This window comes from Mus caroli, unplaced genomic scaffold, assembly GCF_978045245.1.
Source record: "Mus caroli unplaced genomic scaffold, Mus_caroli_1 scaffold_6, whole genome shotgun sequence".
NCBI classification, from domain to species: Eukaryota; Metazoa; Chordata; class Mammalia; order Rodentia; family Muridae; genus Mus; species Mus caroli.
Window position 1 is genome coordinate 46,096,756 of NW_028227261.1, and position 16,351 is coordinate 46,113,106.

At 39.4% G+C, this 16,351-nt stretch overlaps 1 protein-coding gene and 1 pseudogene across 4 annotated transcripts in view; one reads left to right on the forward strand and one right to left on the reverse strand.

Moving 5' to 3' along the window:
* Positions 1-271: 271 nt before the first annotated feature.
* The window catches only part of Eps15 (epidermal growth factor receptor pathway substrate 15), a 101,368-nt gene continuing 85,288 nt past the window's right edge, over positions 272-16,351 (reverse strand). For 3 of the 4 annotated variants that reach the window (XM_021160620.3, XM_085839093.1, XM_085839092.1), the window contains 5 exons: positions 16,213-16,282; positions 10,846-10,922; positions 9,169-9,331; positions 6,195-6,376; positions 272-3,856 (listed from right to left, as the gene is read on the reverse strand). In XM_021160620.3, coding sequence (XP_021016279.1) covers positions 3,710-3,856; positions 6,195-6,376; positions 9,169-9,331; positions 10,846-10,922; positions 16,213-16,282 — 639 coding nt within the window. In that variant the 3' untranslated portion in view covers positions 272-3,709. The remainder of the gene's footprint in view (positions 3,857-6,194; positions 6,377-9,168; positions 9,332-10,845; positions 10,923-16,212; positions 16,283-16,351) is intronic. The other variant, XM_085839094.1, reaches the window with a different exon arrangement.
* LOC110292351 (eIF5-mimic protein 2 pseudogene) lies at positions 14,695-15,889 on the forward strand (annotated as a pseudogene).

Sequence of the window (16,351 nt, forward strand, 5' to 3'; positions counted from 1 at the left end):
CCTAGGTAGCTCAGACTGACTTCAACCTTGCCACATAGACTAGGCTGGTCAGAACTCGGGACCTGTTTGGTTTTGCCTCCTGGATTAAAGGTGTGCACAACCATGTATGACTTAAAGGAATTTCTCAAAAACAGCAGAAAAGGGATTTGAGGTCAGGAACATCCTAAGAACCCAAGGCACGCGTCCTTACACAGCCACGTGTTTCAGGCTCTATCTTTATGAAGATACATATCCTAACTTCCTTTCAAAAAAACAGGACAAGATAACAAAGTTTGTTTATAGAATTAGCATTCAACATTTATTTAAGTCTCTGTAGTAGTCTAAGAACCCTTTATACAGGATAATGTATGCTGATGGCGACTTGCCCGCCCCTACCATATGCACACGGTCAAGAACAGCACAAAGCTTCAATGCAAAATGATAGAGTACACATTTTTACTTATTAAAGTTTATTATCTTCATAATTACAACTGTAATTTATAAGTTTGAAACATGAGAGAACGTCTATGAAGAGAGCACAGATAAAGCTGAACAAGTACATAAAAGGAAGATGGTTAAAACTCTGTCTTTGTTTCAAGCGCAAGCTTTGGAGCCAGGGTCAACACCATAAAACATCACAAATGGCTCTTAAGACATTCATTCTATACACTCAAGCGTGGAGATATAGATATGTCTATGTCATATATACACACTTTAGTATGACATTGGCCCACCGAGCACACACATCTTCACAAAGGATAAGACTCTATGACCCAGCTAAGCGCACAGAAGATTAGGGCACACTAACTACACATCAAAAGTTGCTGTTTATAAGTTATAGATATTTAATATTTCCAGAGTGTTTTTATTAAAAAAAATTAAAGCATTTCAAACATTTTTCACTTTTCTCAGTGCAAACGAAGGTTATTCAAGTCAACTTACCTTTCTCCTGAGGAGTGAGAGGAAGGGGCAGACAGGACCACCACCCACCACCCAACCTGACCTGCTCATCACCCTTTGCAGCAAGCACTTAGGCCACGGGATTAGTTATCACAATTAAAGCCTTGTGATTACGATTCAGCCCTTACTTCATATGTTTTAACTTTTATGCTGAAATATTTATTTACAAAAGTAGAAAAAAGTTAGCAGTGCAAGGAAGTGGTTGAAGTTTGTTTTAAATCCCAGCTATCCAATAGTATGTGGAAAGGAAAAAAAAAGCACCATTTCAAAATGGTCTGATTAGACACTAGAATTTACTTACAGGCCAGGCAGTAAATTACTCTAACAACAGTTCAATACCACCCGAACTTGGCTATCCTAAAGAATTTTAAATAGTTTGTAGGTGCATTTTTGTTTATCTTGGTATTACAAACACTAAATTAGTAACTCATATCTAAAAAAATTACAAATTATAGTTTACTTCAAATCCATTTAAAATCCAGCTGTCTGTCAGGCCAGTTCAGTAGAAGATGGGCTTTTAACAAAAGTAGGGCTCTGATAATTTGGCAACTCGGTTTATTTTTCTCTCAATTTAAAAACTAGGAATTTTTTTGGGTGGGGTAACTTGTCAATTTTATTGGTGAGAAAAATAAAGCAAATAAATAAAGAAATTTAAACTACAAAGATGGATAGAAAGTAAGAGGATATAACAAATGTTATTTCTTCCATTTGTATCACTGCAAATAGCTGGGCCTTCACTAAAGAAACAAAACACATAATGAATACCAAAGTACCTTCCAATTCTAGCTTCCTAGACTTCAGGTCACTTATGAACTACGGTCAGTGCAGCCACAAAGGCAAAGTGGGTACAGGCTAAGTGTTTGCTTAAACGGATAGGTTATATTTTAAGTTACAAATTTTCCTCACTAGCACTTAAAATGAACATATCCTTACAAATTTTATTTGTAAGAACTTGATTTGTTTGTTTTTAACTAGGAAATATGTCGTGAGGTATCTGTTAATCATAAAATTCTTTAAGTCCAGAGAAAATTGTTCTAAAAACATGTTTCATATACAAGGCTTTAATACTTTTATTTAGGAATTACTTGCGGCTGGAGCAATAATGGTTTAACTTAACTCATCCAGTTTTCAATAGTGGAGTAGATCTATGCAGAATATTTTCCCCTGTCTCTAAGTAACTTAACTATATTTTCTCCAGAAGTACATATAATGCACTTTAAACTGGCTAATCTGTACCGATCAGAAGAAACAGGATATTCTTTCCCTCCCCCTCCTTCAAGCACTCAGCTCAGGGAGAATACTTGCACACTTTCAGAACTCCAGTCATTGTCATAGTAACTACAGGACAAGGGTAGCACGGCGGGAAACTACAACTGCTAGGTTCCAGAAGGCAGAGGCTTGATGCTCTAGCTTTACAGGGACTAGTGCAAGCAGGCAAGAGCTCACTATAAATGCACACCAGAACAGGGGTCTAGGCGAAGCCGTTTAATTAGGGTACTGCTTTTGGAAGAAAAAATAAAAGACACATTTGAAATAGCACCCCCCCCCCCATTTAAAATCCAGCTGTCTGTCAGGCCAGTTCAGTAGAAGATGGGCTTTTAACAAAAGTAGGGCTCTGATAATTTGGCAACTCGGTTTATTTTTCTCTCAATTTAAAAACTAGGAATTTTTTTGGGTGGGGTAACTTGTCAATTTTATTGGTGAGAAAAATAAAGCAAATAAATAAAGAAATTTAAACTACAAAGATGGATAGAAAGTAAGAGGATATAACAAATGTTATTTCTTCCATTTGTATCACTGCAAATAGCTGGGCCTTCACTAAAGAAACAAAACACATAATGAATACCAAAGTACCTTCCAATTCTAGCTTCCTAGACTTCAGGTCACTTATGAACTACGGTCAGTGCAGCCACAAAGGCAAAGTGGGTACAGGCTAAGTGTTTGCTTAAACGGATAGGTTATATTTTAAGTTACAAATTTTCCTCACTAGCACTTAAAATGAACATATCCTTACAAATTTTATTTGTAAGAACTTGATTTGTTTGTTTTTAACTAGGAAATATGTCGTGAGGTATCTGTTAATCATAAAATTCTTTAAGTCCAGAGAAAATTGTTCTAAAAACATGTTTCATATACAAGGCTTTAATACTTTTATTTAGGAATTACTTGCGGCTGGAGCAATAATGGTTTAACTTAACTCATCCAGTTTTCAATAGTGGAGTAGATCTATGCAGAATATTTTCCCCTGTCTCTAAGTAACTTAACTATATTTTCTCCAGAAGTACATATAATGCACTTTAAACTGGCTAATCTGTACCGATCAGAAGAAACAGGATATTCTTTCCCTCCCCCTCCTTCAAGCACTCAGCTCAGGGAGAATACTTGCACACTTTCAGAACTCCAGTCATTGTCATAGTAACTACAGGACAAGGGTAGCACGGCGGGAAACTACAACTGCTAGGTTCCAGAAGGCAGAGGCTTGATGCTCTAGCTTTACAGGGACTAGTGCAAGCAGGCAAGAGCTCACTATAAATGCACACCAGAACAGGGGTCTAGGCGAAGCCGTTTAATTAGGGTACTGCTTTTGGAAGAAAAAATAAAAGACACATTTGAAATAGCACCCCCCCCCCCAAAACAAACTAGACTTTTGTCACATTTCTAGGAATCTCAAACCTTTTGTATCCCATGCTCATAGGTAGTTTGATGCACATGGTAAATAGCTTCAGTATTCAAGAGAACACTGGACTGCTGACAAAGGACAGATAACTCTTCATGCTTCTGATATCTCAGATTTGCTAAGTGCAATGGCCAGTTCCAAGTCTTCTTGTTCCTGCTGATTTAGTCTGGCAAGCCTCTGTTCTTCTTCCCGCTCACTTTCCCTTTTTGCCCATTCAATCATATCTTCTTCAGAGGGATACTGCCATTTAAAAGATCCAAAGAATGAATGAATTAAAAAGTAAGCTAAGACATACAAAAGACCTTTTATAAAAGAGTACTAACTACTTGTTTTACCTAAAGGAATAGTACTAATTCCTTGTTTTTCTGAAAATGTATTTTAACTACTTACTGAGCTCTGGTTTACTTTAAAATTTTAACACAATCGATGGGGAAAAAAGTCTATAAAAATATAATAAGGCCTATAAAGTACACCATTAAAATCATCACCTTAAAAAGTAGCAATTCCAGGCATGGTGGCACATGCTTGCAGTCCCAGAACATAGGGGACTGAGGAAGGAGGAAGCCAATCTGAGACACAGTGATATTTTCTCTAAACAGGTTGAATGCTTAGGATAGGATAGGATATTTAAAAACAGGAGTGGTCTAATCTTTCACTTCACCATAAAATCCTCCCTTCTGGATTTATTTTATTTTATTTTATTTTATTTTATTTTATTTTATTTTAAGATGGACTATCACTAGGTGGCTTATGTTGGTCTCAAACTCATGATCCTTCTGCCTGTGTCCTAGGTTGTGGGATTACAACCATATGGCAGCATGCCTGATTGACATATCATTAAAATTAATGCCACTGGTGATAGCCACTTTACCTGGCCTCTCAGGAAACCTCAAAAGTATAAAGCAAAAATAGACAAATTTTGCTACATATAAGAACGTTAGATACAGAATGTGAACCTAATTATTTTTTTTAACAAACATAGTTTCTGATAGTCCTTAGGAACTTTTAACCCAGTTTTATATAACTAAAATGACCCAGCTTAAGTAAAACCTAAATATTGATGATGATTAATTAGATTGGAAAAATATTTGTAACTACAACCAAATTTCAACTTCAGTAGATACTAGATACAAAATTCTACTTGGCTAGAGTCTTGTCAAGAGAAGACCCATCAAAAGAGGTGAAACAAAGATGAAGATTTTGACAGTGTACCTGTCACTATCAAACCTCTCGAAGTGAAAATGGAGGACTTTATTGTGAGCTACTATGCTGTACTGTACTGAGATTCAAGTATAAAGTAAGCAAAATGCCTCCACTACTGTTCAAGAGTCATTCCAACCAGGTTTTTACTTGCAGATCCATATTTAACACACTGACTGTTACAAACTGCCAGACAGTTATTTTAGACTGAGAATTACAATCTCCTAAGAAAGCCAATTCTCCATCCTTCTCTGCTCGAAACAATTCGCATCCATCTGACATGGACTCTGAAGATAAGGCTGAGTTGTCATTCAACAGGGCTCGCTATCTTGTTCCTTCACACTCTGAGCACAGACCCACACGTGGGTGCTGCAGCTCCTCACGTACAGATCCCTGCCCTCCTCTCTTCCAAGTAGCCAGAGCGGTAATGAGGATAAAACAACGAGTGAGAGGACCCAAATGGGACTCGCCACGGTCAGGGGCATTGCTCATCTCCAAAGTCAAGGATAAAAGGTGATAAACACAAAAACTCCTCTTATAGAATGGGCAGTAGTAATGAATGTCACTTTGCCAAAACAAAACAAAACAAAAAACCAAAACCTTTGATATCTATTATAAGAATTTCATTTTTAATAAATGATGACATATATGATGCCTCACAATGGGTTACTCCACTTCTAATAGGACAAAGGACTTGCCCAGCCTATTCTCACAGTGCTTCTTTAAGTTTCTGAAAGAATTCTTAGATCTTAAGTTTATTTCATATATCCGAAAAGGCTGCCATGGTAGAGCAGCTTATCATGAATGAGTAACTGGGCTCACAGATGGATAAAAAGAACCACCACACCATCAGAACTACTATGCGAATGCACCGAGTAAAGACCTGTTTCGTATTCAAAGAACCCCTGCACTGTCCCCTCATGGCAACTGTCAACTGGTCTCTAGAAACTGACAAAGCTTTGTACACAAACATACATCCGCAGCTACAAATATACAAGCTTCTTACTGGCATTATACAGAGTAGGCAGACAGCAAGCTTTTAAATCACCATCATACATTACCATTTGCCAAATAGTAGCAGTCAAGATTTTACTTATATTTGATTCATCAAGACCGAAAGAAAGGCTATATAAAACATCTTGTTTGCAAGAACCACAATGACTAAAATCAGCTCAGTAATGGGAGTCATCTAAGAGCCAGCAAAACAAAACAAAACAAAACAAAACAAAACAGAGGTTTTGCTTGGGGGAAGGATAAAAGATAATTTTTAGTATGTTGATAAAATGATGAAAATTTGGAAGACTATGAAGAAATCCTTAAAACTCTTCAGACTATAAATGGAAAGATTTTCCCCAAACAGCCCAGTCACAGTACTTACAGCACTGAAGTTAGCAAAATTGCTTGGGTCAGCCTCTTTATTGGTAGTGGTAGAAGAAGTGAATGGATCACAAAACATATCAGGATCTTTTTCTTTGGGACTATCATTGCCTGGGAAAGGCTGAAATGGATCATTCAGTTTAAAGGGATCAGAAGAATCCAATTTGTTGATGGGTCTTTTCCCTGGATCAAAATCATTACAATTAACCAGTAGATACAGCAAACACAAGCACACAAGCACATGTTCACAGGAAGCATTTAAAGAACTGCAGGTGGTGTACAGAGCAAAAGCCTACGGCACTTTCTCAAAGACCTTCACTGGCTGCACCAGCTGTCCTTAGAGCTTTCACTTCTCTCAAGTACATGGCAGGTGCAGCTAGATGGACAAAAACCAAATACAAAAAGGAAACGGGCCAAGATCAAAATTTTGTCCAAAAATTAGGTCTTCCTCCATTTAAAGAAACATGGTCCTAAGGAAGGTAACGACAAACTAGAAAAATGATAAGGAATGCACACAGAAATGGCCTCTAGTGGCAGCTTCAGCCTGAAACTAGCTGCAGTAATAATCAGTGACTGAAATTTGGCAAATCTCTTTTCTCTGGTATATTTACACAGTGCCCAGTAGCATAAAGCACAAGATTAATTTGACCTCACTTATTTTTGCCATCTATAAAACTTCAAGCTGAGAATGACCAACACTCAGAAGTCCACAGCCTACATGCATAGCTGCTGAAAACTTATCTTTGACCAAATAACAGTATGCTGTCCTGCTAATCCATCACCCATTGTTTCGATACCATTTTCAAGCAAATTATTTTATTCATTTATTCATCTTATTCATTCATTTGCTTTTTAAGACAGGGCTTCTTTGTGTAGCCCTGACTGTCCCAAACTCACTCTGTAGAGCACACTGGCCTCAGACTCAGAAATCTACCTGCTTTTGCCTCCTGAGTGCTGGGACTAATAGCATGTGCCACCATGGTCCGGCTAAGTTCTTAAATTTTTAAAGTTTTACTTAAAGTGTTAATACTTTTTTTAAGAAAAGAGGTGAAGTTTAAGTTTCTTCAAATATGCTTTTCCTACTTATCCCAGTTATGCTGATAGTCACAATGGATTCTTTTCATCAATGTTTACACAAGATGCTTGTATCTCATAACTACACATGCCTTCAGCAAGCCCTGTGAAAGCATGCAGACCCTGAGTTACAGCTACCACACAACAACTAAGGCACTGAGGCTCAGACATGGGGAATTAGACATTTAAGATCACAGAGTAATGGCTCTAGTTGTAGCTTATGAAGCCCCAGGTTTGACCTCTAGCACTACTAAAAATCCAAACAAACAAACCCCCAAACAAAGGAAAACAAATGCAAGCCTGGGGTTAATTCTAGCATTTGGGAGATGTGGGTAGGAAGTAGGAGGATGAGGAATTTGGTCTGAGGCCAGGCTAAGCTACACGGAGTACTATCCAAAACCAAAAGGGCTGCAAATGTCGCTCAGTGGGCAGAGTGCTTGCTGAGCACCTGTGACACTGCAGCTCACAAACTGAGACTGGGGCTGACCAGAATATGCATTTAAGGTCCTTCATCAATGATCTTTTCAACAAACCATCCTTTCCCTTTGCTCCTATACAATGACGTACACTTGAATGTTTTCAGCTGTATTATTATTGTGTATGTTGTATAATGATGTGTGTGTGTGTGAGAACGTATGTGCCACAGTGTACGTATGCACAGCACATGTACTGTCAGAGCAACTTTATGGAGATGGTTCTGCCCCTGAGCCTGTATATGGGTTCTGGGATTTGACTGTAGGTCACCAGGCTCATGAGCAAGTACATGTCCCCTATTAAGCCATCTCATACCCTTGTTTTCAGCTGTAAGACACTAAACTAGGGGATTTGAGTTTTCAAAGTATTACTCACATGGGTGTAAAAATGTAAGTAAACAAAATATTAGCTTTAAAAATTATATAGACTCTAACCAACTTCTAACCTATGATATACGTGAGTTTTCTTAAAAGATAAAAAAACTGCTTAACTCATTAAGTTTTGAGCAGACATTTATACACTAGCAACTATATGTACAATCCAGAATCAAATACTATGGGAAACTATTATGAAAAGGCAAGAATGATTAACAGTAATAAAACAGTGGTCAGTGAACTTTGGGGGCTGAAATGTTACCCAGGAAAGGTCTAAGAATAAAAACCCAGAGTGCCCATCAACACTGTGTCTTCTCACAGAGCAGCGAGGCAGCACTGCCCACACTCAGGGAAGCTACCTTCACAGCTACTTTATTTTGCACTAAAAACAAACCTTTCCTCAGTGTAGTGCTAAACATAACAAAGACTTAAAAAAAAAACAGTTTAAAATATAACAATTTGTTCCTAGACTACAAAGAATTTTTAAATCAGATTTTTAAAGCCTGGTATGATGGTATACACCTTTAAACCCAGCACTCAGAGGAGGCAGAGGCAGGCTTGAGTTCAAGGCTAGCCTGGTCTACAAAGCAAGTTCCAGGCCAGCCAAGGCTATTTCATTAGATCCTGTCTCAAACAAAACAAAACATCTATTATAAAGGAATTTTAAAGAGCAAGCAGTTTTTCCCCCTTCCCTGCCTTTTTTTTCTAAATAAAAATAAAAAGTTAAAGATTTAGGGAGACTTCAAGTTAGTTTTCTCTCAAGAATATTAATTTAAAAACCAGAGTACAGGAAACTCCTATTCAAATGATAATCATTGGGTTTCCAAAAACCAAGACAAAACCAAACCAGAGATTTCACCCATTCTTCTTCTGAAATGGGGACAGGAAGGGGCACATGCCCAGCCAAGAGGACATCAGCAAGTTGCTGCTAAGTGCCTGGCTCTTGCTTGCAGCCTTTTATATGATACATCATGATGGAAGTATGACCCACACAACACGCTCTAGAGAGAGAAAAATCATAACATTATCTAGGAAAGTCTCCAGCTTGCATACCAGGGGGTGGTGGGCAAGGTCTTGTTGGAGTGCCAACTTTGGGCGGCAGTGCTGGAGGCACATCTTCACTCTTGCTGGCTGTTTCCTCTAACACAGGTTTTGCAATGGTCACACTGCTGGTAGAACTTGATATGGTAGGATTAAAAGCATCTTCATTGTTGACCTTTGTTTAAAAAGAAATGTTTGTATAGTATGGTATACACATGGTCACAAGTACTCAGAAGAATCATTTAAGTATAATGAAGTTTTATTTCAATCCTTAGAAGTGACACCTTACCCTTTACATTCAAGAACAAACAGGATTAAAGCTTGGTCTGTCCGAGTTGGTACTCCCACATCATTACTTATCAAGAGCAATAGACATCAAAACAAGCCGACTCTACATGGAAGGCTTACTAAGTAAGCATTAGGGAATACAAAACCTCCTGAGGTCCAAATGGACCCTCTGATAATGGAACAAAAAAAGAATGTCTAACTCTATGCTTGTCAGTGCCCATAAATATAGGAAAGACAATCTTTTTTTTTTTTTTTCCCCGAGACAGGGTTTCTCTGTGTAGCCCTGGCTGTCCTGGAACTCACTTTGTAGACCAGGCTGGCCTTGAACTCAAAAATCTACCCACCTCTGCCTCCTAAGTGCTGGGATTAAAGGCGTGCGCCACCACACCAGGCTTAGGAAAGACAATCTTAAAGAGATGGCTTCTTGAAAAACTATGAAGACAGCCCAAAAGTTGTTTTCAAAAAGCAAACTGATCCCAGTGAAATATTAAATTTTAATGTGGGTAATGAAAAATTGACTTTTCTATCACAAACTAGAGTATGATTTATTTAGGTCAGTGTTTCTCCCCTTGTTCCCCACTCCCTTCCCACTCATTTTTTAAGACAGAATTTCTTTGTATATCCCTGGCTATTCTGGAATTCCACTCTGTAGACCAGGATGGCCTCAACTCACAAAGATCCACCTGCCTCTGCCTCCCAATGCTGGGAGTGCAAGCGTGGGCCACCCCCACCTAGCCAGGCCGGCATTTTTCAATAGTGGCACTAACTTTTTGGGATGTAAGCACTACATTCAGGGCTGAGGCGGTGGCTTTGTGGAGGATGTACTCACTAAGTATGAACAGCATCTTCCACCTAGTTTTGAGAACCATAAATGTCTCTGGACACTGTCAAATGTTCCTTAGAGGAAGATATTGGCTTATCTTCAAATTCTCTCAAACTTTTTTCTCTTAACCTAAATCAACACTACAGCTATACTGGACAATACGTAGTGGACACTCAGTGCCAGAGTTTATACACTTTTATGTTGGTGCAGACCCTAACAATATCAATGGATAAAATCAAATAGGTAGTATACATAGAATGGAATCAATGTTATAGCTACTGACCCAGAGAGTACACAGGGAGAAACGTAATTCAACTGGGAAAGAAACATTTAAACAGACAACTCTAATTATCACACTGAACAGACCGTCTGGAAGAAAATGTAATCACCTGTATGGCTGTCTGCGTATTAGAGAGCTGTGATTAGAGCTGATCTGTAACTTCCACGTGAAATCAACACCTGCTATGGACTGACTGCAATCAAATATCATGTCTGTGAAAGAATTCTAATGGTAAGGAGGTCTGCTCATTTGATGGAACATGATGCATTGTTCCTTCCTATTAATAACTGCAGATTACCTTTGATAATGTACTGAAGTCAGCAAATCCATCTCCAAATGATTCATTTCCGAAAACAGAAGCAAAAGGGTCTGTGGCTGGGAGTAAAGAAAGACACAATATTTCATGTTATTTTTTATGTGGTAAACAAAACATTCAGAAAAATCACTCCTAAATCTGACTGATGTCTATGCAGATTGTCTATACACTGAACATCCCATATGGTATATTCCTTAGTATGAATCAGCTGGTAAATGGCTCAAGATAACAACCAGGTGCTACTGGAAGGTAAGGTATAAAGTTCTGAGACACATGTGAAACAAGACAGCTCTACAAAGTACATTTTTTTGGTTGTTTCAAGGGAAGTACAGCATATGACTTTGCTGTCTGCCAGTCTCTCAAGTGCCAGGATCACAGTCATTTGACAATGTCCTTGACCAAATTATCTCTAAAAATTATATCAAGGGGTTTACAGGGCCATCACTCACATATCACACATCATTCAAGTCTCTTTTCACAAACCTTAGACTAACCCAGGCTTCACTAATTTCGACAAGAACCAAGTTCTTCATTCTCTACAGCAATAACTATATTCTATAGTTATCTGTAATTAGTAAGTAGTTTGTAGCACAAGTAGTTTGAATTTGTTATATATCTCCCCATAAAGCTAACGGTCATAGGCAGATCTAAATTTGTGTATATTGAGGGACAGAAGGCACATCTGCTAAAGTTTCCAGGACAGATTTGTACCTGGGACATATTTAAAATTAAAAAAAAAAAAAAGAATCGGCCAAGTGTGGTAGCACACACCTTTAATCTCAGCACTAGGTAGGCAGAGGCAGGCAGATCTCTGTGAGTTTGAGGCCAGCCTAGTCTACAGAGTGAGTTCCAGGATAGCCAGGGCTACACAAAAACCCTGCCGTCCCTACCCCCCCCCAAAAAAAAACCCCAACCCAAACCAAAGCAACAACAAAAACCAAAATTAGAAACAAAAAGGAGACAGTTTATTAAAAAAGGGAAGCCCCTGTGAATGGGCGTGAGCTGTGGAATGATATGTGCCAAAAAGACAGGGACCTTAATTCTTTTTTTTTTTAAAGGCCGCTTATTATTTTTTCATATATGTGTGTGTACATTTTGTGCATAAGTGTGTTCATACTACATGTGTGCCTGGTATCTGTGAAAGCAGAAGGTACTGTAGTTACAGGTGGTTGTGAACTGCCATGTGGGTTCTGGAAACTGAACCTGGTCCTCTGCAGAGCAGCAGTGTTCGTGATAGCTGAGCCATCTGTCCAGCCCCACAGCACCTCACTGTTGTCTGCTTTGCTACCAAGGAAGTAGGGCATTGAGAGTGAAGTAGACATGGGGAAAGACAGCCCTTTCCAGGTTGGTCACAAGTCTGATGATGAAGAGGACACTGAAATGTCAATCACAGGAAACTGCAAGTTTAACTGCAGAAGATGCTTCGCACTAATATAGCATCTGGGGAGCCCCACAACTGGGGGATGCTTCCACCAGTGCTGTTGTGTCAGCCACTCCCTTTCTTTTCCTCTTCAGCTATTCCTGATCCACTCTTGATAGTGCACAAAGGTAGCCAAAGGAAATGCCCGGACGCCTTTTCCTGCAGGAACTGACTGTGCTGCACCATGCCCTCCGTCTCTTCCCTCACAGACTTTACAGGGAGTTACAACACTGCAGCAACACAGCTGAGTTAGGCCAGAACTGAAATATTGTAAAGTATAATTTGAAAAATATTAATTGAAAAAAAGGTATTTCTACATGACGAATATGTAATTGCTAGAATTTTTCTACAAGTTAGTAAAGAAATGTACCCTAGATGACAGAATATTTTTTTCCAAATCAGAGAATTAAGACTTTGACAAGAACTGTCTCAGATGTTGATTGATATGAATCTGAAAGGATTCTGTCAGAGCATGTGAGACACATGCTGGAGGCAAGCTGGAAGGCAGCACGGAAGCCATGAGTAGCAGAGCAGGCTTTCAATGTAAATATGAACTCACCAGCACCCTCTCTTCTCCGAAATAAAGGTAATATATTGGAGAAAGTGTATAAAAGCATAATATAAAATCATCTATAATCTTATTATAGATGTGAATAGTATATAACTTCAGCAGTTTTTTTCCTGTTATGATTTTCTGTAAAGGTAGAAACAATAAATCTATATTGCAGGTATATAACTTTTTATCCCCTTCTCAGCTGAATTAACTCTAGTTCTTATCAGCTCCCGACCTATATCTGCTGCGGCCTGACAATAGAAGCCCTATGAGGCCAGGAACTTCGTTTCATTCCTTACTTTCTCCTCAAGGATGAGCATGAGGTCTGGTGAGTAGGAGGTGCTGCTATTTATTGGAAGTATTGTGAACATAGGGAACAGAAGACATATGCTTACTAAGGAGCCTCCAAATAGATGTAACAGTTCTTAGCATAATCAGTTGACCAATAAGGAAGAAAGGAACAAATAAAAATTCCCCAAAAGACTGCTGTAGGGACTGCTTGGTGGATAAGAGTACAGACTGCTCTTGTAGGGTTCCCAGCACCTACAGTGGGCAGCTTACAACTGCCTGTAACTCCAGCCCCAGGGCATCCAATGCTGTCTGTCCTCTGGCCTCCATGGGTATCTACACTCACATGCACTTACCTATACACACATACATAATTAAAAAAATTAAAGAAAACATTCCCCCAAAGAGTAGCTGTTTACCTAAGAATCCTAAGATAAGAAATCTTCCCCACCCCTATACCCACTAAATGTAAGATTTAAACTCAACCTCACACCATCTTCAAGAGATAGCCCTGAATAAGATGCATCTGCAAAGACACATTTGTACCTTACTGAGCTTTAATCAGCACCTGAAATGACTATTTCCTGAGTCTAGGGTTAGTAAAATATACTACACACACAGAGACACACAGACACAGACATACACACCCTCGCATCACAACTAATCTCATCTAAAGTAGAAAAATAATGCTTACAAGTATCCTGAGCTGGCTTCTTCATCCTAGCTTTCTTTCAGAGTTTGAAGTGTCTATGGAGTGTCTAAGGAGTAAGCAAGTGCTGAGGAGAACTCAGCATCTCGTGTACTTGTATTACTATCACAGCAACTATAATTTAGTGGTAAGAGTGCAAATGGTTTAACTAAATTTATGTGTGTGTGTATGTGTGTATAAAATTTACTCATTTTAAAAACTGATTTTGAAAGCCCACAATTCTAAATGTGATCAATACTGGCATTAAAGTAACTTGTTTGCTCCAATTTGCTTTATCACTCACTCTTGCTACTCACGCTGGGAGTTAGCATCTCATCCCCCAGATCCATTCATACTAACGTCTCTCTATCATAGCCTCCTTCCCTTGTCACATCATCCTAGGAAAGCAGCACACGGGACCAGCCACCTTCCATCAAAGCACTCACGTCTGACTTCCGCTTGTTTCTTGTGCTCCCAAGCCGTAGCTAGCCTAGTCATCTGTCTCACTCTTAATAAAGAGTGAAAATGAAACAATTGTTGAGCTAAAAATGGTTATGATTCCATTGATCGGCAGAGGAGACAGCTCTGCAGTTGCCACCAGCTCAGGGATTTCTGGCTCTTTTCTCTTCGCCTTAAATTCGGGTTTCTTTTATGAATAATCAAAAGCAGCAAAAACCAATGCTATCAGGCCAGCATTTTTAAATCAGAAGAAGAGATGAAAAAGAGAGGTTTGACCCTACTCAGTTTCAAGACTGTATTATTCGAGGCTTAACTGAAACTGGTACTGATTTGGAAGCAGTAGCAAGTTTCTTAATGCTTCTGGAGTAAAACTTGACCACCATCACTATGCAGAAACACTCTGACATTCTGGTTGCTGGCGGAATGCTGGCCCCAGGCGGTACACTAGCAGATGACATGATGCGCACAGATGTCTGTGTGTTTGCAGCACAAGAAGACCTAGAGACCATGCAAGCATTCGCTCAGGTTTTTAACAAGTTAATCAGGCGCTACAGATACCTGGAGAAAGGTTTTGAAGATGAAGTTAAAAAGTTACTGCTCTTCTTAAAGGGATTTTCAGAGTTGGAGAGGAACAAGCTCGCCATGTTGACTGGGTCCTTCTGGCTAATGGAACCCCCTTAATGCATCCATTCTTTTTTTTTTTTTTTTTTTTTTTTTTTTTTGTGGTTTTTCGAGACAGGGTTTCTCTGTGTAGCTCTGGCTGTCCTGGAACTCACTTTGTAGACCAGGCTGGCCTCGAACTCAGAAATCCGCCTGCCTCTGCCTCCCGAGTGCTGGGATTAAAGGCGTGCGCCACCATGCCCGGCTAATGCATCCATTCTTAACAGCCTTTATAATGAGAATTTGGTTAAAAAAGGGGTTTCAGCAGCTTTTGCTGTAAAGCTCTTTAAATCATGGATAAATGAAAAAGATATCAATGCAGTTGCTGCAAGTCTTCGGAAAGTCAGCATGGCCAATAGACTGATGGAGCTGTTTCCTGCCAGTAAACAAAGTGCTGAGCATTTCACTAAGTATTTCACTGAGGCGGGCTTGAAAGAGCTTTCGGAGTATGTCCGCAACCAGCAGAGCATTGGGGCTCGGAAGGAGCTCCGGAAGGAGCTGCAGGAGCAGATGTCCCGCGGTGGCCCATTCAAGGACATCATTTTATATGTCAAGGAGGAGATGAAAAAAAAACAACATTCCGGAACCAGTGGTCATTGGGATGGATAGTCTGGTCCAGTGTGACGAGCACCGTGGAGTGGAACAAAAAAGAGGAGCTTGTAGCAGAACAAGCCATCAAGCACTTGAAGCAATACAGCCCTCTCCTTGCTGCCTTCACTACTCAAGGTCAGTCTGAGCTGACTCTGCTGCTAGAGATTCAGGAGTATTGCTATGACAACATTACTTCATGAAAGCCTTCCAGAAAATAGTGGTGCTTTTTTATAAAGCCGAGGTCCTGAGTGAAGAGCCCATTCTGCAGTGGTATAAAGATGCACATGTTGCTCCCCAGTGCTGCGGTTAGGGAAGTGCAGCCATATCTAGCTTTATATGTGAATGCTGGGGTTCAGACTCAGGCCTGATGCTTGCACAGCAGTGGGGCTCTTACCCACTGAACCACCTTTCTAGCCAAAAACTACACTGGATACAGCAAAGCTTTTAGCTGGTTTTACTGACACTGAACACAGTACATAGCTTAGAAACCCCTTTAAGGAGAATGATAAACAAGATAATGAGTAAGGGAATAAAAGGTGATACACAAATATTTATTGCTATTATTAGTATGTTTTAAGTGATTATATGTCAATTTAAAAGCCATATTATAAGGGCAAAATGTTTACAGAAGGGCAAAACCTTGATGAAAAGGCGATGATTAATACTAAGAACACTGAGAACTGTCTTTACCTGAATCACTCGCTGCAGCAACAACTGTTCCACCAGGAGCAAATGGGTCATTGTGCTTCCAAGTTTCTACCTAAAGAGAACAGTACAATCTATGACTGAGAGGCAATATTTTATAGGTGGAATTGCACTGTCGAACCTA